Source organism: Ambystoma mexicanum, chromosome 12 (genome assembly GCF_040938575.1).
Source record: "Ambystoma mexicanum isolate Mex_15411 chromosome 12, UKY_AmexF1_1, whole genome shotgun sequence".
Lineage (NCBI taxonomy): Eukaryota > Metazoa > Chordata > Amphibia > Caudata > Ambystomatidae > Ambystoma > Ambystoma mexicanum.
Genome location: NC_090936.1, coordinates 363,053,745 through 363,079,079, shown reverse-complemented (window position 1 = coordinate 363,079,079; position 25,335 = coordinate 363,053,745). Strand labels below are relative to the sequence as shown.

General features: G+C 45.5%; 2 protein-coding genes across 3 annotated transcripts in view; one reads left to right on the top strand and one right to left on the bottom strand.

Moving 5' to 3' along the window:
• DNAI7 (dynein axonemal intermediate chain 7) overlaps positions 1 to 4,683 on the bottom strand; it is a gene marked incomplete in the record, with an annotated part of 1,381,690 nt that extends 1,377,007 nt beyond the window's left edge. The window contains 1 exon segment of the mRNA XM_069628488.1: positions 4,595 to 4,683. Coding sequence (XP_069484589.1) covers positions 4,595 to 4,597 — 3 coding nt within the window.
• An 898-nt stretch (positions 4,684 to 5,581) lies between these two features.
• The window catches only part of ETFRF1 (electron transfer flavoprotein regulatory factor 1), a 121,352-nt gene continuing 101,598 nt past the window's right edge, over positions 5,582 to 25,335 (top strand). Inside the window, exon 1 of one of the 2 annotated variants that reach the window (XM_069628483.1) lies at positions 5,582 to 5,973. The gene's annotated coding sequence lies outside the window, so the exon portion shown is untranslated. The remainder of the gene's footprint in view (positions 5,974 to 25,335) is intronic. The other variant, XM_069628482.1, reaches the window with a different exon arrangement.

The following is a 25,335-nucleotide window of genomic DNA, read 5'->3' as shown; positions in this document are numbered from 1 at the left end:
ACTTTTACTACTCTACAGGACACCATCTTTCCCCGTGGCGGGGGAGCTTCACCTCAATACTTAAATAAAAACTCATGCATTAATACACAACGTTTTATTTCCTTGCTTTCAAGGTGCTTCCCTTCTATCACACTAGTTATTTACAGGAAATGACAAAAAAAAAAAATCAACAACACTGTGCTTCATGCAGAAAGTGCACTCATGTTCTATGTAGTCTCCGAGTTCCCGCGAGGCCTCATCCCGTGCAAACTGTCTACACAGCCCTGCCCGGCAGCCCACACTCAAGTGATCAGACAGCCATTCAGAGTAACACACTGTCTGCTCACCTCTCCGTTTGTGTTCACAGAAACTGCTCCCAGGAGGTAGGGCTCGCAGCCATGCCCATCCGGCCGTATGACCCTTTGTGTCTTCGGGAGGCACTGGATATCAGGTCACGGTCACCAAAAAATGTGAGGTTGGCCCAAAAACCAATCAAAAAAATCAATCCAAAGAAGCAATAATGGAGTGCATGATTTGCAAGAAGAGCAGTTTTAATACATGCAAATTACGTCCGGAAGGGTCAGTCAGCTCTGTGGAGCTGAAAACACTCTCAATCTGCCCACACTGAGTTACCATTTTTAACCCCTTAAATGCTGAGCTATTATGCAGGGCTATGCAAATAGGACGAGCATACTTGTCCTTAGCACTTATGGGGGAAAAAAACACAAAATTGGAATAAGTTAGAAATATAAAAGTACATGTTAATCCTACTTTCCCCATTGGTCCCTCCTATACAGAAAAATAAACACAATATACATTTAATACGTCCTACTAGTTAGTACATTACCCGTGACCATCCTTAGTAAAGCCCCCTGTTAGTGACCTAATTTTGCAGTCAGCAGAAAACGCTCTATCCTGATTGGCAAAAGTTATACATGTAACATTTACTAAAATAGCATTTCCTCATTGGACAAGACAAGTTCATGTAACTTCTGATGTGCAGTCCCACCAAAATTACCCAATCATTTAATAGGTTTGAACAGTGAGGTCAATAAATTAGAGACAGCAATATCCTTTCCCATGAGCTCAGACAATTAGGCAATTGCAGGCAGTTCTCAGGCCTCATAGTGGTTTACTTCTGCAACACATTTTGCATCTCTCGTTTTGAAACATGTTGGTAACCCTAGCACATTATTCTGGCTATCTATTGGGAACAAGGTAGCTTCATAAAAAAGATAACCGAGGCTCCACTCACGTATTTATTTGTGCTACCAAGCCACCCTATTGCAGACCCAGTTGTCCCATCACTCGCTGGGGGGCAGTATTACCACAACCTAGTATTGACAATGCCTTCAGCCAAGCCTCGGTTCCCACCAAAATATGTCTTTTGCAACTATTGTATTTTATTAGTCGTCAAAAACAGAAACTGTTATTCTACATTTCACTAAATCTTCCAGGGAACAGCTAAGCCTTGCAACAATAATTAATATGTGTGCTGCACCTCACCCTTCCTCCACAGACCTTGGCATGCTGAATACTTGTTCGGGGAAGCAGGAATCACGTTTATTTAAATGAAAAGACAGAGGTTCAGAACCACGGCTTAGTGCCCCAAATAGAAATCTACACACTTTGATGAGGCTTAGTTCAAGATGGCAGGACCCTGGCTATTGTGGCAAGAGGCCCGTGGGCTAATATAAAGCAGTAACAATGTATTTGCTGCCAATTATTCCACCTTGTGCTTAGTAGCCTAGTGTTCTCTAAGATGTGGCAAAACTAAAGCAAACCGACATCCCATTTGAAGATGACCTGAAACATTGCGACAAATCACAGAAGCACTAACACTAAAAATTACCAAATCTCCATGCTAATAGAACTTCCACAGCTTGTACTTCCCTACACGTTTTGGGTGCTGCACCTGCATTCCACCACAAGTCATTTGCTTCCATGTTTGTATGCAGGAAAGAGGCCCCGCCCACAAGCATCTTCACCAGCATCCCACGTATATGGAAATGCTGTCCTGCAATGCATGCAGCAAGCCCCACCCAGATGACCTAGCATGGGTCTGCCTCAGTACCCCACCTCTAAGATTGGTCATCCAGTCCAGATTGGGATCCTCAAGTCCAATCTTTACATAGGGTGCACCAGGCTTTCTACTCCACCAGCCCCTCAGTTTAGCAGAGGGGACAGAGCTCGGCTACAGTGCAAACGAGGACACAGCTCAACAGGTACAACGAAAATGCTGCAATACAGCCAACGAAACAGGAAGGGGGTGCAGATACCTATTTTATACTCCAGGGTACAGGGGCACTCGAGAGACAATGTCAAATTGGGGAAGCATTGCTAATGGGTTTGCGGTGAAGACGAAGTCCTTCGGGTAGTAAAGACTGGGAAGAGGAAAAGACGAAGTGGAGGTTATGAAAACTACAAGCTGTGTAAGCAGTGCTCAATTTGTGGATGTGTTTGCCAGGGCTCAGCCCTGGCACTTATTGTCTGAGGCTCAGTTTGATTATGATGTGGTGTTTTGACAACTTTATTATTTTAACAGTCAGTCATAGTCACACAACAAGCAATAGCTGCGTGCCAGGGTGTCACCATTGCTGGGATGGAAATTAGTATATCCCACCCCCATAGGTGCTTTCAGGTGAGGCGAACCCCATATGAAGTGATGTAGTGTATAAGGGGGAAGAAAACCTCACCAATAAACACAATGTAGAAGCAATGTTGTGCCAACAGTAGATGCGCAGCACTAGAAAACACATAAACAAAACTCCATTTTGTATTAGGCCATGAAGCACAGGCATGTATGATTGCGCTGCAACCCGCCAAACTCCATGAACCCAGTTTGCTAAGCTCAACCTCATTAAGGCAGAAAGAATCCACGCAGTCAGTTCTCACTGAAGTTTGCTTCCCCTTTGTCCCTCCAACTGTTGCAAACATTTAGTACCTTTCAGAGGAATGTGCTCTGCAAGGGCGTGAGACAACACCAGGCTCTGTGCAGAGTCCATTCATCTCCACTAAACTGCCAATAGGCCTCTAAACCCCACCCCGTGAGTGCAAAGCTAGGCTCACACCACTGACTCGATCCCCACACCTCTGCATTCCATGATAAGCAAGTGACCCTTCTGTCCTAACATAAATCAAGTGTGTAGAAAATATCCAAGCAAGCACAACTGTATTTCTTCCAGCATAAAACACAGCCCTTGTAGCACGAGGTCAAACCCAGGTGGAGACCTTGAGTGCCGGAAGTGCGGTATCAACAAAGCCCTGAATGTGTGGGTCAGCATAACTGTATTTTATCCACCCTTCCCCGGCACCATTCTCCGTGCTGCCCAGGTGCATGCCACAGTGATGCAATAGGGATCTTAGTGTGTTAGTTTAGATGTAACAATGTATAATACGAGCAACCTGACCGTCACCTAAGACGGACATGAGCCAAGCTGACCCATGTAGATCCTGATCGACGGCAACCGAACTAACCAATTGTAGCCTGGCATCCCCTATAGAGCAGGCCCATCTATAGGGCTTAACCAATCAGTAGTACAAGTTCTTACTGTATATGATGACTCCACATGGCTTTTTAAGCTTCTGTTTGTCCTTAGATTAACCAGAGCACTCTCGAGCAGCAGAGTCCTTTGCTGACATTTGTATTCTGTACAATTAAATCTTTGTTATCCTTGCAACACTATCTCCTGGCCTATTTCCCTATAGGGTTGTCTTTATTCTGAAGTGTGTGTAAAAAGGGATTTGCCTTCCCCCTCCTGCGTGGGTGGGATCATTATTATGATCCGGCAGGTAGGGCTGTGCAAGTTACCCATTTTCATGAATAACAATGAGTTTGAAGGTGGAAATGCGGGGTGCTCCTGCTGGGCATGTCCACACACTGCTCCAGTCAGCCTGCATGATATTTGTGCAGCTTTGCTACTGTAATAATCAGCAGCACTGCCACAGTAGTGTGGGTTGACAACAAAAAGGACATTACTAGATCGTCAGAAGTTTCTTACTCAGGATTTGCTTCGTGTGTAGATTACTAATATGTCAAAGGCCGAAACATGTCCTACTGGCAACTTGGTATTCGCATGGGTTCATATGTAGACTTCAGCGATCTTTGTAGATATTATTGTGCAACCTTCTTGTGCATATATGAACAATGGCAGGGTCTAATCTGTCTCTCAACCTTCTGAGATTGCTAAATACTTGGCTCTATAGAGTTTGCGCTATGTGTGTATTGATTACTGCAATGGTTGGCAAAGAATATATCCGGCATTAGGAACATGTTTACTCTCTGATGAGGTTAACTTTGAATCATTACTTTTTTTTTTAAACACATGTAAAGCGGGGAAAGGGTTTTCCGCAAAACGTTACGGCGTGAAACACAATTAAAAAAAAAACAGCTAACAAGCTTGACTTGCTTTGATGTGGTGTCGCTACTTCCGATGTTATTGCGAATTACTAATGTGAATTAGTTCTCTCACACCGATGCTCAGTTACTTAAAACTTTTTCCCGGCTAGCAATTCTATCTATGCTCTTGCTTAGTTAGCGTCGTACCCAACTCCCTAAATTCCTCGTTCTAACTTTCCAACGTTGGCATCTTTGACACACACGATGCGCACTCACCATCCTGCCCAACAACGCTGCAGCCAGACCTTGCGCTGCCGCCTCCTGTTGCTTCGCCTTTTGCCAATGCGTCCGCGTTGCTATAACAACCCCTTCAGCTGTTCGCAGTCTTTGTGACGTTCAACAAAGATAGTTGCGAATTGCCTGACCCTATTATGGCCGTCTTCCCAGACTAGTGCTTTTCGGTTGCTACAGTCACCATATTATTGTGAATTAGTTCTCTCACACCGATGCTCAGTTACTTAAGACTTTTTCCCGACTAGCAATTCTATCTATGCTCTTGCTTAGTTAGCGTCGTACCCAACTCCCTAAATTCCTCGTTCTAACTTTCCAACGTTGGCATCTTTGACACACACGATGCGCACTCACCATCCTGCCCAACAACGCTGCAGCCAGACCTTGCGCTGCCGCCTCCTGTTGCTTCGCCTTTTGCCAATGCGTCCGCGTTGCTATAACAACCCCTTCAGCTGTTCGCAGTCTTTGTGACGTTCAACAAAGATAGTTGCGAATTGCCTGACCCTATTATGGCCGTCTTCCCAGACTAGTGCTTTTCGGTTGCTACAGTCACCAAAATCACGCCCTAAACACTGTGTTATTCTGTACATTATATGAGTACATGTCAAACGTGACATAATGTGTCTAAGGGTTTGCAACACTTAGTTTAGTCCTTGGATGAAGTGTTTACGCTTTGATAATATTTTTTTTGAAGTATTTGGCGAACTAATATGTCGAAAAAGATGATGAGAATATTTCCGGTGAGAGAGGGTCGCTTCATTTAATCCGGGGGATCGTGCTGCTTTTCAGATTCTGCGAAATATTTTTCTTGTATACACAGTAAACATAGAAATAGTACATTTTGTTATGCTGCACTCTGAACCGCCCACCCTTTCCTCTAAATAAATTACGTGTTTGTAGTTCTGTGACAAAATAGCTCTGCTGGCCGCCATTCCGAAGAGGAGGGCTCCTACTCGCCGCCATGCATGCTTTGAAGCTACATTGCAGAAATTCTAGTTGACTTTTGAAGTTCTAACTCTACTAGACTTTCTGCAATGTATCGTTACCTTTATTACATAAAATCCCCTGCTTGCCATTATTCAACAATAATTGAGCAGACTACATATAAATAATCATAAAACATGTACCTACTTTTAAATAATTATAAAATATTTGGAACTGTAGCTCCTATACATCATTACAAAACGGAAGTTTCTTTCCAGCCAGAAAGATAAGGACGGCGATATCCCACCTAAAGCTCACTGGGTCCGTTGCAGTGAAATGTGGCGACCGAGATATCAGAAAGTTGGTAGTACGCTGACATTTTGACAAACACTCCCAGCTGTGAATCATTCAATGTCGTGGCTCTTGTGGAAAGTTTGCAGGTAAAGGCTTGTGCAAGGGGGGGGGGGGGTGTTGTGTTTGATTGTTCCCTGTCCACTTGGTTTGCAGAGATGCCAAGGTCGAAATTGTATTTATTTCCTGTCTCTCTGAGAGCGTTTTACCACATTGGGTCTACCCCAACTTTTTTGTTCACGCACACCCCCACCCCCCATTCCATATCGACGCACGGGGTTTTCGTATCCCACGTACATGAAGGGCGATTGTATGGGCTACCCCTCCTTAGGTGTGTAGTTTTTAACCAATCTGGCTTGCACGGTAACTAATTCATAGCAATCAAATAGTCACTTTGTTCAAAAAAATATTGTGTTGTACATATACCATTTCACAAACGTTAAACACACGTACCCACAAGCCCATACTGGTATACAGAATTCATATAACACGTTTTCATAATCCTCATGACATTATCACAAGGTGGGGTTAGTACTGTAAAGTGCTATTTGTCCAAAACAACACATTTATAATAGTTATTTGTGATGGCCTGGAAGGATCACAGCACACAGGTAAGGTTCAGTGAGGCGTTTATTATGACACCTGGGTACGTGAGTAACAGGGGTATTTAGTCCAGAACAGTTAAGAGGCCAGTACTCACAGTTCTGTTCTTCTATCTAATGCAGTTAGCATCACTGCATGGCATCAGTCAAAGGGTGTTGATATCCCTTACCAGCTAGACCTCCCAAGGGGCTATCCTCAGCCATGGAATTATGCTCTGCTGAAAGGGGCCTGTGGAAGACAGGCTGTCGGAGGGCAGAGTCACTCAGCAGGAGGAGCGCCGAGGCCCGTGCGCACTCTCATGCCTTCGCTCTCATGCCTGTTGGCTTCCTGCTTGAAGTCTCATGAGTTCTCATTGCCGAGATCTCGCGAGGAGTCGTCCCTACACACCACCTTCCGTAGGAAAGGATGGTTCCTAGTCCATGACAAAGTCTGTGAAACTGGTTGGCTTTCGTCTCTCCTTTTGGGGCCTATTCTGGTTGATGGTTGCACTTGGGGATTGGGTGGTTATGCAGGATGTGTCAAATGAGGTTGGGTCCATTCAGGTTGCTTCCCAGTGTGGTTCTCTAGACTGGGGCGTGGAGCTCATGTGGGCATGTTTCCCTTGGTTCCTTTCTTCCGTGACGTCTGTCTCTGGTTGTTGAGGGTCGCTTGCTAATCCCCCATTGTTCATGGTTATTACCTTCTCCCCTGGAAGGGTAGGTAGTGGACACTCTTTTCTGGTACACAGCCACTCTTTCCAGGTTCCACCTTCTTCAGTCGCTGGTGTGGACATGGTTGGTTCCTTTCCATGTGAATTCTATGACCTTGCTGTATTTGAAGCCCGTGGTGGCGTCTTTATGTTATATTATGTTAAAGGTACTTGTATAGCGCACCGTCACCAACGGAATTGGTCCCCAGGCACTCTGGCGGATCTGTAAACAGGAAGGACGGGTAGGGTTAGTCGGGAGGAGGGGATAAGGAGAGTGGGAGAAGTGGTGTGCTGTTGGCAGCTTCAGCTCGGTATACACCGAGTGCTGGGCTTTGGTGCTAGTATCGGATCGGGCGAGGCCTCGAGTGCTGTGGGTGATGTTTATGTGTTGCTGATGCTGTGTGGTAAAGTGCGTGTGGATTGCTGGGAGAGAGATGGTTGTGTGGGTTAAGTATGCTGAAGATTGAGGGTTGGGTTAGTGGGGTCTGTATCCTGATTCAGGTACTTCTGGTTCCGTTAGAGTTGTATACCTGTGGGTTGGGTTGTTGCTGGTTCCTCGTGGACCGACTCGCTTTGGTGGTGCTGAGCTGATCCAGCTGTATCGTAGTCAGTATTGTTTGGATTGGTAGGCGCGTCTGAAATTTTCTTCGGGTGTGGGACTGGGTAGGTAATATATATTCTCAGGTTATCTAGTGTGACACTAGTCGATTGAGGCTTTGAATGGTTCAGGGTCGGAGTGGTGTTGATGTGGTGCCCTAGTGCATCCGTCTTGGTGAGCCTGTGTATTCAGTCATTGGTTTCCTTCTGTCCTGACTGTTTTTCCATTGGTTCTTTGGTTTCTGTGTGGTGAATATTCTTGGGGCTATTGTTTAATTGTAGTTTTTTTGTGTGGTGGGGCATTGTGCTTCCTGCTGTGTAGTGGTGGACAGTGTGTAGTGATGAAACATTCTGTTTCTCACCCCCTGCATTTGTGGGGTAGTCATTCTTCCACCAAGTTCCTTTCATTGACCTCTGTGCGATGGGCAACTCTGCGTTTCTCGCCTTGAGATTTCATGCTCTCCTTGATCTTTTGCCTTTTGAAGACTGTCGCTCATGTCGATGGTCATCGTCTTCTCTGACTTGGTGTTGCCATGGTGGTACCAGTGTGGATGTAGTCCTTCTCCCTCTCATGAATTGAAACAGAGATACTCGTGTGATTGTATTTGGCGTCAAGCGATGTGCTGCTACCGCCTCTTTGACGATCTTGTATGGATTCACGCTTGATGCGCATGCCAGTTGTAAGGCACCTTTGATGAACCGGTTTGCCCTTTCTACCAGTTCATGGTTTGTGGGTGGTACAAATTTGCTATCAACTGACTGATATTGTGCTTCTTTAGGAAGCTTTCCATCTCCCTAGAGACTAGTTTTGTATTTATTGAATTTTAAATAGCGCTTTAAGCCAAAGCGATTTACATGAAACAACAGTGAATACATTGCAAGCAATACATAATGAATCATGAATCAAATAACTGAGAACAATTTACCATGAGGTCATAGGAGTAAACGTGTAGGCCAAGACAGTTGAGAGAAAACAGTAGAGAGGTGTGAGGTTGGGGATTGAAAAAGGTAGGATTTTAAAGAAGTGCGGAAGGAGGAGTAAGAGGTGATGGAGCGGCTAGGGAGAGGGAGACGGTTCCAGTAGAGGAGCAAGAAGTTGGAAGGAACGGAAGCGGGATGGTGCACAGGGTGCGGGTGGAACAGTGAGTAGGAAATGATCGGGAGAGTGAAGTGGGCGAGAAGGCGAGTAGAATGAGAGGAGGGAGGAAGGGTAGGGTGGGGCAAGACCATAGAGAAATTTAAAGACAAGACAGAGGAAGTTAAATTTGAGTTGGGAATGAAAATAGAGCCAGCCCAGCGAGGGCAGAGAGAAGAAGAGATTGAAATCGTGAAGAGAGAGAAGACAGAGCGAACGGATAGCAGAGTGGTAGATGGATTTAAGGGGGTTTAGATGTGACAAAGGGAGCCCGAAGAGGAGAGCAGAGCAGTAGAAGAGCCGAGAGAAGATTAAAGAGGAAATTATGAGTTTAGTGGCGTGAAAGATAAGGAAGGGTTGGATTTTGCGAATGTTATAGAGATGGAAGCGACCGGCATGGGAGGTAAGAGAGATGTGGTGAGTGAAGGAGAGGTTAGAGCCGAAGTGTACACCAAGATTGCGGGCATAGGGGGAGATGGGCAGCTGGGAAGGAGGAAAGAGGATGGAGAGAGATGAAGAGGGAGGGTGTTAGCGGGAAAGAATAAGACTTCGGTTTTGTCAGTATTTAGGGTAAGAAAGTGGGAGGACATCCAGGATTTAATAGCAGAGAGGCAGGAAGAGAGCTTAAGATGGATGTCTGGGGTAAAGGAAGAGAAGGAGAGGAAGAGCTGGGTGTCATCGGCGTAGAAGTGGTGAGAAACACTAAAGGAAGAGATGATTGGAGCTAGAAGAGAGGTATCGAGTGAGAAGAGAAAACGGACGAGCACGGCATCCTGGGGGACTCTGTAGTTTAGGGAGTGGGTGGGGGAGGTGCAGCCGCCCCAGGAGACTGCAAAGGTGAGATTGGATAGATAGGAGGTGGCAAAAACAAAGAGGTGATGGCTGGAAAGTTTAGACCGAATCTTAACCACTGGCATTGCTCGGGGCAACCCTCCAGACCATCGTTCTTCACCTGCCAAGCCATTACGGAAGGGGAAAGACCATATGCAAATCAGGCTTGGCCCCACCCCAAAAGGGGCAGTCCAGCCCGAACTCTAGGTCACATCCCGTCTGCACGAGACCACAAGCCTCCCCAAACATGTTTCGCCCTTGGTGGGGCTCATCAGTGAGGAGTAGCTTGGGTCTCTAGGCCCAGCAGGCACGGGACCCACGTCTGCGCATACCGGCCCCAATCGGGGTGACAAAACCTTCCACCCATCACTTTTGTGCTTACTGTTTGTCTCACTATGTGAGAGAGGGGATGCCCAGACATGGGTCCCTTGCTCGCTGTGCCATAGGGAACCAAGCTGCACCTCACTGAGGAGGCCAAACCAGGCCGAAACATGTCTGGGGTTGCTTGTGTTTCTGTGCAGAGGGGACCTGGCCTAGCAGTTCGGGCTGGGCTGCTACCATTGGTGGCAGTACCTGACTGATTTGCATGTGGCTGGACCCCTTTTGCAATGGCGCAGATGGGCTAAAAAACGGTGGTGTGGAAGGTTGCCCAGAGCAATGCCAGTGGTTCAGATTAATTCAAAACCTTCCACCCATCACTTTTGTGTTTACTGTTTGTCTCACAATGTGAGAGAGGGTATGCCCAGACGTGGGTCCCTTGCTCGCTGCGCCATAGGGAACCAAGCTGCACCTCACTGAGGAGGCCCAACCAGGCCGAAACATGTCTGGGGTTGCTTGTGTTTCCATGCAGAGGGGACCTGGCCTAGCAGTTCGGGCTGGGCTGCTACCATTGGTGGCAGTACCTGACTGATTTGCATATGGCTGGACCCCTTTTGTAATGGCGCAGACGGGCTAAAAAACGGTGGTGTGGAAGATTGCCCAGAGCAATGCTAGTGGTTCAGATTCATTCAAAACCTTCCACCCATCACTTTTTTGTGCTTACTAGATGGGAGGTGGACCAGTTAAGGACAGAGCCTAGTTGCACTCCATTGTCCGTTATAATCTCTTTGGGGAGCCCTTCCCTTTGAAAAACAGCACTGAGTACTTCTATGACTTTGCTCGTGGTGATGTCTGTCACAAATTCAATTTCATCCCACTTGGAGAAGTAGTCCGCCAGAACTACACTGTACCTGTGGTCAGTCGACATGCCATTCAGCGGGCCAATGAAGTCCAGCCCTATTTTGTGCCAGACGCCATGTGGGATTTCTATGGGTATCATGGGTGCCTGCCTCACTTTCAGTCGTTTGTCACTGTTTGTGCATTCATGGCATCTTTCGATCATTGCTCTTACGTCTTGGTCCATCCCGGGCCACCAGTACGCATCGTGTACTCTGCGTCGTGTCATATTGCTGCCCAGAGGACATGCATGCGCCCTGCACAATATCACTTTGCGGATGCCTCTTGGGGGAACTACACGGTCGCCTCTCCTTATCAGACCATCCATTTCTGTGATTTTGTCACTGACTTTCCAATATGATTGCAGACCTTCCGGCACTGCTCTCTCGTTGGGCCACCCTTTTCGGGCCCATTCTGCTGCTCGACCCAGGGCATCATCCTGTTCCATTTCTTCCTGTCAATGTAGCTCGCTCATCCCCATAAAGTCTCTGTTCCTTAGATCTCCTATGGATGCCACTATACATTCATCTTTGAGGAATGTGCTGCCTGGGATACTTTGGTCCAGTAGCCTGGACATGCAATCCGCTTTGGCGTTCTTCCAGCCCGCAATGTGAGTAATCTCATATGTATACTCTTGGAGTTTGCAGCGATTCTTGCTAGTCCTGGTGTTGCTGTTTTTGTGCCACCAGGGCCCTGCATATATACTAGGGGTTTGTGGTCAGTGACTAAGCAGAATTTGGTTCCCCAAACGTATGACCTGAAATACTTCACGGCCCAGGCACACGCCTGCATTTCCTTCTCCACAGTAGAGTAGTTCTTTTCTGAGGTGGACAGTGCTTTGGACGCAAAGTCAACTATGTTTTCCGTGTCTCCTTTCTTTTGGGTAAGGGTGGTGCCCGAGCCGTAGGCACTGGCGTCTGTCGTTATGTACGTTTCCCATTCAGGATGGAACGGTTTAATACAGGGTGCGTGCAGGATTCTCTTTTTGAACTCGGCAAAAGCCCCGACTTGTTGGGATTCCCCTGTGTATACTGCGCCTTTCTCCAGGAGCTCTCTCAAGGGTGATGTGGTTTCGGAGAATCTGGGAACGAATTTCACGTAATATTCTGTGAGACCCAGGAATGACCGAAGTTCATCCCTCGACGTCAGGGCTGGGGCATCAACTATGGCTTGCAGCAGGTTTTTCTTGGGGCTTACCCCTTCATTTGAAATGCCATAGCTCAGGTACTTTACTTCACCAGCACAGACTATGCACTTCTTGTAATGTAGGTGGACTCCTACGCTCTGTAGTTTGCTCAGTACTCTGTCATGGGTTCCTGTGTCCTTGGCGTATACCAGGATGTCGTCTTGGAAATACGACACGTTTTCGATGCCATGCAGCATGGAGCTCATTCTCTGGAATGCTGACGCCGTGGATGACCAGCCAAATGGCATTTGTGTATATTGATATGTGCCAAATGGGGTAATGAAAGCTGTGAGCCGGCATAAAGCCTTGTGCAGATCTATTTGATGGTAGGCATCTCGCATATCAAGTTTAGAAAATATTGTCACTTCCTTCATCGTTGGTAAGATTTAATTGATGCTGGGCAATGGAAAACTGTCCGTGACTACTTCTAGGTTGAGGCTGCGTAGGTCTATGCACACCCTTAACTCGTTAGAGGATCTCTTCTTTATGAGGAACATTGGGGTTAGCCATTCAGAGGACTCGACTGTCTCTATGGTTCCTTCTTTGACCATTTTCTGAAGCTGGGATTCGAGTGCCCTTCTCGCTGTCACTGGAACGGGCCTGACCTTGTGCTTGACCAGTACTGCATTTGGTTTCAGATGGATTTTGTGCATGTAATTTTTTTATTTTCCCAGGTGTTTCAGAGAAAACAATTTGGGGAATGCCTCTTTTAGGCTTGGTGCTCCTCCTGAGGAGACCAGCAGCACTTGTTGGTCTAGTCGTATGCTCGTCTTATGCTGGTCCTCCCTTCCCAATACGGCAGGGCCTTGGGACCAAAAGTAAACTTACGTTGTGGTGCACCTATCCTTGAATTAAATTTGGCTTTGATATAGACCAGTAGATCTACGGTGGCTCCCCTGAAGACTGTTGGCTTTTGTTTGGTGCATCTAATTTCAACCCGCTCGTGTCCCTTGTATGTCTGGATGGGGAGGATGGTCAGATCGGACCCCGAGTCGGCCATGACACGCGTTTCCATTCTACCCACCCTCACCACACATGATCACCATGGGTTTGTCATACTGATCATCTTCATCACTCGACCCTCTGTCGCCGTCGATGCGGGTGACATTCTTTTACTGCCACGTGCATGCTATGGCCACGTGGCCAAAATGCCTGCACTTGGAGCATTCCTTGTTCCCTGCGGGACATTCTCGATCGTTCGCCATTTGCTTGGTGCTGGCACAGCTGTAACACTTTGGTGCTTCTCTCCACTTTGGTCCTTTTTCCCTGAAAGTATCTCATGGCTGTCTCTCCCCGCGCCCCTTCCATTGCATGGCGGCCATTTGGGTTGCAGGCGATGGCCCACTGACTTCTCTGCACCTGGTTGAGGTTTCCTCTTCGGGCCTTGCAATTTGTATGGCTTTATCCAATGTCCCGTTCTTTCTCCTGTATGAATTTGTGTGGACCACTAGCATGTCGTAGATGAATTGTTCTATGTTGTCCCCGAATCCGCACAATGGCGCCAGTTCCCACATCCTGGTGATGTAGTCCTCTGCAGGTTTGTTCCCCTCCTGTTTCCTCGTTTAAAACTTGATTCTGTGGAGGATCACATTTTCTTTGTTGGAGAATCTTTTGACTATGCAGCGAACATAGTCGTTTTCATTTGCGGTGGGTACAGCCTTTAACCCAGCGAAGATGTGCTGCCCTTCAACCCCCTTTTTTTCTGGCTGGCGAATAGCCGTACCTCCTAGTGCCTCCAAGTACGTGGCAAACAATGGCTCCTATTGCTGCCACGGGATTGCTGGTGTGCCGGCGTACTGAAGAAAGGCGGGGGCGGTGTGGCACCCTGCATGGTTACTGCGCGGGCGTTTTCAAGTCCTTGTCGCCAATTATGTGGTGGCCTGGAAGGATCACAGGACACTGGTAAGGTGTAGTGAGGCATTTATTATGACACCTGGGGTACGTGAGTAACGGGTATTTAGTCCAGAACAGGGAAGGGGCCAGTACTCCCAGTTCTGTTCTGCCTAATGCAGTTACCTTCACTGCATGGCATCAGTCAAAGGATGTTGATATCCCCTACCAGGTAGAGCTCCCAGAAGGCTGTCCTCAGCCATGGAATTATGCTCTGCTGAAAGCGGCCTGTCAGAGGGCTGAGTCATTCAGCAGGAGGAGCGCCGAGGCTCATGTGCAATCTCATGCCTGTGCTCTCGTTCTGGCATGGGTCGTGCTTTCCTCACGCTTCCTGAGATCTCGCGAGGAGGAGTACCCACATTATTCTTATTCGTAACAATAGGGAAATGTATACAAAAAAATATATCTAAAACCTAACATGTATATTTCAGTAGGCGCGTGTAAGTATCTTGTTTCATACATATTAGTTGCTCTACTAGTATTTTCATACTTTAAAAATAAATGTATATGCCTTCTTTTCCTGGGGGGGTTAAATTATTATTTTCATTCCATCTATAATTATGGTATATGGTCCACTCTGAGGTGTTTCAGCCCTGTGATTCAGATTTTCCACACATGTGTTACAGAAAGTCATAATTCTATTCGACACAAGAGGCGAGGGATTATGCTTTTCTCTCAACTTTACTTCTCGAGCAGCATCAAACAATAACAGTAATATACAAAAAGCAAACTACAATCTGCATCAGTTTTGAGGTTTTTAGTAGTCCTTAATGTTGTTCGTCCTTTTCAGCATGTGACTTTAATAAACCAATAGTCTGAGTCCATCCCTAATAACTCCTGTCACCATCTTATGAACTCCTTTCTTTCGCTGGTCCTTTCCAACTGTAGCATTTCAACCGGTAAATGCTGTTGAACTGATCCCTTGTACAAAACGTCGTGTTGGCTTGTTATCCGCCATGGAACCTGCAACACAAAATAATATTTCAATCATATGGTCTAATTGGGTGGGTAATCGAAACATATGAATGAGTCCAAATGTATAATACTTTTGCAATCATGACAATACTTGTAAAACATTCCATTATACCTACATTAATTCGATTACTCGGGTGGGATAATCTTTCGCCTATGTGTCATTAATGGAATTATGACTTTCTGTTATGTATGTGCAGAAAATCTGAATTCTATGTCAAGATCTGGAGGCTCGGATTATGCTTTTTTTAAAGCTTCCTTACCACCAATGTTACCACCTTTTTCTACTGGTTTGAAACACAATGTTTTGAAAGTCAACTCTTTCGACCAGTCTGCAGCTCTTATCATTTCTTCTAACCTGGCCCCCTGCCTGATAGCCTTTGAAGTCATCGCCGCTCTCACTCAGTGGGCCCCGTAACTCCCAGTATCTAATGCCGTTTGAGCCATAACCAATCAGATCCATCACGCTAGTGTCGCTGAAGCCACTGCCTGAAAGGTTTCCTTAAGGCAGTGAGCAACTGAGTTACACCTAAAGGTCGCACCTCTCTGGTCATGGACTCATATGCTGAAATGCATCTTGCTGGACATAGCTTGGGGTGATCCGGGAATGCTTCAAATAAAACAGACCTCAACCATGTTTTTGTTCTTTTTGCTATCTGGAATGCTATCCACTGAGGTGATAAAGTTTTCCTTTTGAACTCTAAATCTCTCACATCTGATACCCTCTTACATGACAGACATAAAGCATAGCCAGCTTGGCTGACAGCACCTTCCTCGTTAGCTCATCATTGTCTGGCCAAGAGGTAAGCATCCTTAGCACCTTATCTACGTCCCATATCTGGTCGTATTTCTGTCTTGGAGGTTCAATTATTCTAATACCCTTCAGAAGTCTGCAAATGAGTGGATGTTCTCCCACTGACGTTCCCTCTATCTTAGGGTGTACCGCTGAAATTGCTGAGTGGGCTGTGTTGTCCTATACGCCTTGCCTTGTGCTGCTAATTGAGACAGGAAATTTGCTATTTGTACCACATCTGTTCCAGTTGAATGCATGTTCCTTTCCATGCACCAACTATGTAATGATGACCAAGCTGATCTGTATGCTTTCCTGGTCCCTGGAACCCATCCTTCTTCAATAATATGTTCAGCCTCATCCGATAGTCCCGACCCAGACCAGGATCCCCTAAAATTGCCCATGCAGTGTAACTGAGGTTGTCTTGTCTTCATCAACGGGTGATCTCCCACTGAGGGGGCACTCACTATTAGCTCAAACCTCAGTAGGGCTATCTGGCTGTCGTGGGACATCCCTAACAGATCTGGGAACCATGCTTGCCCTCTCCAATCTGGAGTAATCAGCCCAATGGATACTTCCTGTCTCCTTCCTTGGGCCAGTGTTGTCGCTATCATTGTGCATGGGGGAAACGTATATACTGTGTCCGGTCCCCACTGTGCAGGAATACATCTATTGCTTCCGGTCTCCAACTGAAGAATCAAGCTATTTGCCTGTTCAACCTCAATGCAAACAAGTCTGTCCTGCATGGACTCCATCTCATCAAGTTCTGGAAAATTCTCTCGCCCAGCTTCCAGTTGCTGCCAACCCTGAGGAATCTGGAGTTCCAGTTGGTAATCTCATCTTGGTGGCCCAGGAGGTATTCCACTGTCACTTCTCTCTGCAGGCAAAGATGCCAAAATTCTTTCACTAACCATGCTAGCATTCTTGACTTAGTGCCTCACAGTCTGTTTATATAGTAGGCTGGTGACACGTTGTCCATTTTGAGGAGGACGCAACAACGTGCCCTCTCCTGCGTCCAGCAATTCACTGCGAACAAGCCCACTAGGAGCTCCAGTCAGTTTGTGGAGGTTCAGTTCCTCTCCTGACCATCTGCCCCATCTACAGATCGCCAGCTGGCATCTGACTCCATCTCCAGGTCCGGGGATGAGCCAAATATTGCCCTTCCATTCCAGGCATCCATGTGGTTTAACCACCATTCCAGCTCCTCCTTCGCCTCTGGCGTGAGGGATATCTTTTGTTCGTAGGATACGCCCCTCCTGAGGTGATGAATCTTTAACCTTTGGAGTGCTCTGTAGTGTAGCGGGCCTGGGAAGATCGCCTAAATTGAGGATGCCAGGCGTCCTACTAGACTCAATGGGCCTCATTACGAGTCCGGCGGTAACCGCGGCGGTAAAACCGCCTGGTTACCGCCGGACTCGTATTACCATTCTGCCTCCGTGATTCCCGGAATTACCGGGGCATTACAACCCCGGTTTTCCGGGAATCACGGAGGCGGAATGGTGTAAATCCCCATTCCCATTGAGTCCTATGGGACTCAATGGGAATCGGGATCATGGAAACACTGGCAGCATCTTGTAATGCTGCCGGTGTTTCCGCGTCCGCTTGCATGCGGGAGGTGTTAAACCCGCCAGGTCAGACCTGGCGGGAACATCACCTCCCGCCTGCAGGGGTCGGGATCAGGCGGTCCGGAAACAACGGTGGCGGCGGGTTTACCGCCACCGTTATTTCCGAACCGCCAGGGTCGTAATGAGGCCCAATATCTCCCTTTATAGATATCATCTCTTTCGCTGGCGTGTTCCTTATTGCTCTTTTGATGTTGTTTACTTTGACCAAGGGGAGACTCAACATCTCTTGCACTGTATCTATCCAGAAACCCATGAACTCTATACTTTTCTCTGGTTTTAAGATAGATTTTTCCCAGTTTACTAGAAAGCCTAACTGTTGAAGGAGAGCTAGGATGGAGTCCACTTGATCAGCATTCTGTCTTGACACATTAAACATATGTCATCCAGATAAATGATCAGCCTGATCCCTTGTTCCATGAGGAAAGTCACCACCGTTTTCATCACTTTTGTGAAGCAGCACGGGGCTGACGCTAACCTGAAAGGTAGGCATGTAAATTCCCAAATATGACCCTTCCACCGGAATCTCAGAAACCGTTGCTGTTCTACTGCAATGGGAATAGTCGGTAAGTGTCCTTGAGATCTATTTTGGCTAGCCAGTCCCCTTGCTGTGATTTGTCTCTCAGAATGTGAATGCCCTCCACCTTCAAGTGCCTGTATACTAGAAAATTGTTCCCTTAGATTTATAATCGGTCTTATTTTGTGCTGTCCTTTCACTAAGAACATGTTGCTTATGAAACTGCTTTCTGTGTCTGCCGTTTGAACTATGGCTGCTTTGCGAGCTAGCTGTCTTATCTCTGTGTCTAATAGGTTTTCTCCTGTCATGCTCATCATTGGTGCGTTTGGCCACCTTTCTTGAGTTGGTCTGGCCTGCCAATCTATATGAAAGCCTGGGACTGTGTCTCAAACCCACATGTCTGATGACATCAGTCACAATTTTTCTAAACATTGAGCCACTCTCTCCCCATCCCCCCCGCCCCCTGCTGCGGGAGTCTGTGTATCTGACGCTTGCACCTTTTAGTCTCACCTGTTGTATTTTGATGATTGTTTTCCATATGTCTCCAACCTCCTCTTTCTCCCGATGGAAGGAACGGGTTGGGTTTCCTTTCATCTTGTTTCCCTTGAGATCTATCATTGTGGAACCTGTTGTATGAATAGCGGCTGGTAGAACTGCCCCTACCTTTTCCAGCCCGGACGAAAACCTGTTTGCCAAATACCCTTTTGAGGGATGCCTGGGCTTTATTTCCGCATAGGAGTTTGCAAATCTTGATAATTCCTTTTATAAAGGCATGTCCAAACAGTTTCCCTTTGGCGGCTGCCTCTGATGTGGCCTGCTCGCTGAGTTTTTGGGTCAATTTGAACCAAGATCGACCTCCTTCTCTCGGCCATATCGCTCTCTGTGCCCATCCAGATACAATCGCTGGATCTTTGGCTTCTTTTTGCCCCTTTGCTTTCTCTGCTATCTCCATTATTTTTGTCAATGGCCCTATAATGTCCAACATCTTGTCCTGGCATGAACGCTATGATCTGTCCAAGCCTTTTTTAATGTCTTTAACGGATCTCCCCATAAAAGTGAACATGCGGTCATCAATATCGGGGGTTTCTGCTACTCCTTCTGGCAGGTGAGGTCTCGGGCATTCCGCCCTTAAATTATTTCTGGCGTTTGCCAAGGGTGTCCTGAGCAATTCTTTTTTTTTTAATTTTTCTTTTTTTATGTACACTGTTATTTTCACAGGCGGTTCCCACTTAGAGGAACATGGATGGATTAAGGCGTCCGGCTCGAAGTCGTCCCCCGGCCTATTCCTTCTTGTCTTCTAATTTCTTTTTCTTAGAAGCTCTAATACTCTCCTCATCAGAGGATATTATCTCTCCTTCTTCGTCTGACGATTGGGTACCCAAATCTTCTTCTTCCTCTTCATATTCATCTGAGCTGTCAAGACATCACGCCATCTGCACTCTTTATTTTTTGGTCGCATTGCTTTTCTCTTGCCCTTTTCATTGCAAAGCCTGTGGGGGTCTTGGCCTTCCTAGACTTGCGGGCTTTCTTTCTTGCCCTCATTTAATTCCCTTGTCCATTTGCTCCCCTAAGTGCTTCCATTCCTTATGAGAACTTCAGCCAGTCCTCGTTCATTGATAGCTGCTGGGAGCTATGATCCAGGCTGTGTCCCAGGGCCTGATGGAGCAATTGTCCCATGCTGGGCTGCATTCTTTTTTGGCTCACCTGGGACTTTCCCTCTTTGCTGGAGCGGGACATGTTCGGGCGTTAATAAGGAACAATATGCCACTATTATTTTTTCCACCACAGGTATCTTGGGGCTGTACCTGTCACAACTGTAACAATACTAGGGCAGAACAAAAATAGGAGACCTGTTATTACCCACAGTGCAACGTTTGAGTTAACCAGGTCCTTCCCTTATTTCACCATCCCAATATAAATGCTTGTTTCTCTATATAGAGAATACATTCTTACTGGCCAACAGGTGGTGCTGTCTTGTTGTCGAGCTGCTTGGATAATCGGCGTTTGCCCAGTGTATTTTATGTTGACACTGTAGTTTTATGAAGCCTTTCAACTTCCCTAGCAATCGCAACATCACTCTTTCACCATAACGGTCATACTATACAACACATAAACACAGCACTTAGTTACGTTGCTTATGTTGAAGGTTAAATGGCCATGATTGGGCTATACTAAAAGCATTCAAGTATGCTTTGTGGTTCTTGGAGAAAAGTGAACCCAAAAGGGGAACATTTATCTTCCTCTGTATGTAGTAATATTTTATTGGGAAGTGGTTGCCTTATCTTCCAAAATGTAAAAAAGGTTGTTAAACTAAGATCTTTACATCTTTGGCTTCATCTGTTTTTCCCTATTTTACTTAGAGTTTTACTTAGAGTTGCATTCATTTAGAGCATCTTGGGCTATTTATGTACTACAAGCGGTGAATGTCCCTGCATATATCTACTTAACCGAGGGAGGTTGCAGACTTACATTTTCATGATCATATTTCATATTTGGCCTGAACTGGCCTGAAAGCATGGTCAAAATCTATATTCCTTCTCATTCTTTTGGTCCAAGGGACTGTCTGAATAACATCAGCATAAAGAGTATTAGAGACTTGCATTGTATGTCCAAAAACAAAGGACGTATCACTCGCCATAGACGCACACAAATTGATTTGGCATTCTTTCTCAATATCTTGATCACCGGGGTATGGGTGCAGAGTGAAACGACACAACCTAAATCAAACACTGTAGTATTTACTGATGGTCACCATAACTGATTTTACCGTACTCATAAATCTGATGTGGAATTGTGAGATTGGTTTAACACATGCACTACTGTTTTTTTTTCTCACATATTCTGATGTTGTTATTGTATCACTCACTTGCGGGCCAAAATATAAGATGGGTTATGAATATTTCCGATTCATATCAGTTAGTGGTCAGAGCAAATTTGCCTAGACTATATAGACCACTGACAACCCATCTATCTGAACATGTCACATCTGATTGAGAAACCAATTATGTATTTAGTTTTTCTTAGCCAGGAAATGCTCTACCATGGATTTATCTGGTACTCAATGTTTTAAGCATGCTCGATGTTCACATATTCTTTGTCGGACCTCTCTTTTTGTTTTTCCAATGTACAAAAGATTACAGCTATATTTGGTGGCATAGATGGTCCATGTTTTACAATTTGAGAACACTTTATGTTCCCATTTGAGACTCCCCAACATTATCTTTTTCATGTTGGTTGTCAGAACACACACACTGAGCACTTCTGCATTTGAAATGCCCCACAATCGGAGAGCCCAGGTGGTAGCGATTGTTGGTGGTTGTATCCGTTGATGCTCATAGGTATGCAGGTAGGCATTTGCTTTTTATTTTGTGGTTTCTTAAATGCAAAACGTGGTTTTGAAGGTTTGAAATCAGGAGTGTGTATGATGTTCCAATTTCTAAGAATCGCCTTTTTTAAAGAGTTGCTGATTGGACTGTAAGTGCTTACAAAAGTTATGCATTCCTCTTCTTCCTGCCGTTGTTTCATTAGGCATATCCCCCTTGATGTATTTTTAGCTCTTTTTATTTTTTTTGCTGTCTTTACTGGTTTTTGAGGCTATCCCCTTTTTTTTTAACCTTGTTTCCAAAATGTCAGTGTTTTTCAAACTCTTCCATCTGTGTGCAGTTCCTCCTAATTCGTAGCAACTGCCCAAACTGGAGGTTGTTTTTAAGACTCGATGGATGATAACTACTGTAGTGTAGAAGAGTATTTTTATCCGTTCGGTTGTGGTACAAGCTAGTTTCCTGGGATCCAAATCTAGGAAAGGAATAGAACTTATGTTGTGTGTCATTGTAAATGTAAGAAATGGATCGCATTTGTTGAACCACTGCCAGAAATTGTTCAGCTTGGTTAATGTGCTGTTACAAATGATCACCACATCATTGTGCACAAAAGAGGGAGGAGTTCCCATACACCTGCCCTTCATGTATGTTTCTCTGAGAGTGTCCCCATCCACCCCCCCATTTGACGTTATTGTTACCCCTTTTAATAAAACGTGTTTTGTATACCATTTGTTGTTGTTGTTTTTTGTACTTTTATGGTGGCTATCGCAAAATGCCTCAATAATCGACATTCTGGGGATGTGTGAATTCCAGTTCTGGCTGACTTACTTGATAACATGCGGTGAAGGTCACTTTGGAGGGGACAGGGCGGTAATCCATGGTGTAACTCTTCTTGCTCCGCTTACTTGGAACTCCCTCCACCTCTGCAAATTGAAACACAGTCCACATCAGTGTATTTAAAAACAAATTGAAAGCCCACCTCCTTGCTTCTTAGATATCATCTTGACTCGCCTCTGCACCATTACTGCATACATATTCCCTAACCACTTACCAGACTCTTCCCCACCATTGCTGGAAATGGAAATAAATGTACTGCAGGAACCCTTTCATCTACGGGAGGGTCTGCAGTCTAGGTGACGCAATACAGTATCTCTAAATAGAACCCAACCCTGGCGATTTGCATAAAAGCTAAGAGCACTATGGGAACATAAGAATGGCCACAATTTTAAATTTGAAACCTGTCTCATAGTGATTCAGTAAGAAACCCTTTTGAGCGAATAATGGAAGTTTTGATTCGTCACACTGTTCATCCTAAGAAGTTTCCTGTGCCAAGTGTACTGAGAGTGTCTGCTTGTTGATATGTGGGTTGCTTGTGCATCTGATAACTCTGCTTAAGCACAGATCTTGCTGGGAGTATCCTGTTCCAAAGCAGAGTTATCAAACACACAAGCAACGTGCGCTTCAAAGATTAGACCGCTTTCAGAAGACTAGGCAGCGCTACAGAGTCTTGATGGCCGCCTGCTCGTTGGCACGTTGACGCGGGTTCTGAGCATATCTGTGAGCGTCGTGGGCAAGCCCTTTGGTCTGGGGACGGAGCTTGCTGGAGCGCTGCTCTTGTCTTGTTCCGGACCATTTTCTGCACTGATATTAACAATATGGTCACTACCCGCTAGACTGCCTACCCGCTGATACTTGTCTTAAGTTTGCCCACTGTATTGTTCCTTTTCAAACCCGGTCATCATGCCACTCGAATATTCCCCCTATAAATGCTCTCTGCCCCCCCCCCCCGTTTATCTGCTGTATTACCTTTTGTGCCCAAAAGAGCTGGTTTCCCTGTAATGTATGTATCCAAATAAATAAATCTTCCACAAAAATATCATGTATGAGCTAGAGTGAGAGCCATGTGTGTATATATACTCTGGGCTTTAAGTGGCCAGGGTGGATCCACGGAGGTCTCCAAAAAGGACTCCTGAGCTAGGGCCTTGCCAGGGATCATGCCTCACTAGTTCCAGCCACGCCGACCCCCTCAGGCAGCCTGTTAAGCTGAAGATTAATGGTCTGTCTCCAGGTGTCAGCCCTTTGGAGTGGAAACAAGGAAAGGCATTGCTTCTTTGTTTTTTTTCGAACAAGGATGATGACTACTGCTAATTTAACTATAATTTTCTTGGTACATATTTTTGATGGTTTCCATTTGTTTTTTTTTTAGCATCATCTCTGTCCTACGAGTATCCGCTCAGATGCTTTTTATTTACCCAGCTTCTGTGGATTTCATCAAATCGTCCCAATGTTACGAATTTTGTGCGATTATCTATTCCCCCTAAAAGCTGTGATGAGTTCACACATTGTTCCATTGTCTAACTGTTGCAATTTCTCATAGCCCGTCAACATTTTATGGTCAACTACCCCTGTTACTTTCAAGAGGTCAAACCCCAGTAAAAGAGATTCAGTGCACAGCGACTGTGGCATCCTGAACAATAGTCACAAGATCTTAGCCTCAAGTTTAGCAAGTTCAGATCGAAAATTGCACCCCCATACTGCCACTCCATATATCAGACAGGGGACTTTTTTAGAGGAGTAAAGTAGTAAGATTGTTTTGATGGAGCAGCCTCCTTGTTTTCCTGTAAAATTACTCAAGGTGCGATCAATTCTCATGCAGTTAGCCTTATTGTCCATTGCTAAGATCAACTCAGCCAGCTGTCATTGAACATTCCAAGATATTTATAACGATCAACACATTCAACCTCTTTATCATCGAGCTTCCATTTTAAAGTAGTTATTTTTGTTTGCTCTTAGTTTTACCCAAGAACGTTATCTTTTTTTTTTTCAATATTTATCCGGAGCCCATTGCTGTTGGCATACTCTCCCAGGGCATCCAGTAAGGCTTGGAGGCCCTTGGGAGTGTAACCCAAAAGCAAAAGGTCATCCACATACCCTAACCCGGCTGTATTTAAGTACGCCAAGTTTTACAGGGCGAGCTTCCACCAGTCTCGGTGCCGCTGCCAAGTCGGACAAATAAAGATTAAACAGGGTAGCTGCAGGGATGAAGCCCTGTTTAACACCATTCCCGGTAGGAACGGGTTCCGTGATTTGACCCTCGCCATTGATTCTCACTCGGACTTAAGTGTCAGTATATAGCAACTGAACCATGTGTAACAGGCCATGAGAAATATTCAATTTCACTAGTTTGTTCCAAAGTTTATTCCTCATGACTGTGTTGAAGGCAGCGCTAAAATCAATAAACGCCCCACACACTGGAAGTTTGCATCTTTCCCATGCATATTCAATGGTTGCGGTCAAATACAGTAGGTTGTGAGTTGTACTTGATTCTGCTCTAAGGCCTGTTTGGTTATTAGGTAGAATTTGTTGATCATTTATCCATTGATTCAGCTCGTTGTGAAGCACACATGTAAACCTTTTTGCTGGACTATGTAGCATGACTCTCTTTCCAAGATTCTGGTGCTATTCCACTTGATCTTATTTTATTTAATATGGAACGAAGTGCATTTGTTCAGCTACAAGGAGATAATTTGAGGAGGGCGTTACATGTGCCATCGGGGCCTATTTCTACTGATGTTGGCAGTTGTTGTTAGCATGGGTGAGATTGTATCGATCGATGACCCACAAGTCCATCTTGCTGTATTCATTGTATGCTGTTCATCTCGAGGTTGGGTGGCCCCCAAGGTATTCTTAATGTGTCGCTGTTGATCAGCAGGTTTTTCTTTGCTTCCCCTCTCGGGGTGGTCCAGATCCCAGTGTTATTATTGGTCTTCGCGTGATAAGCTAATTGTAACCATAATACATGATTATTTTTTGTTTTGTGTCTACGTAGCCAGCTATGACATTTCTTTTTAAGATCTTTAATGGTTTTCGGAATGTCATTCTAAATTGTATAGAGTTTCTCATTTTTTACTATTTTAGAAATGTCTTTCCATAATGTAATTTTTGCTTTTTGGATGTTGCGATCATATTGTCAGTATTTATTTTGGGGTCTATTCCATCGTTCACTAGGTGTCTTATAGCTAGGATTGTTTTGCGTGACGGCGCTGATTGATTTGACTATATCTGCGAAATCAGTAAGCATTGTT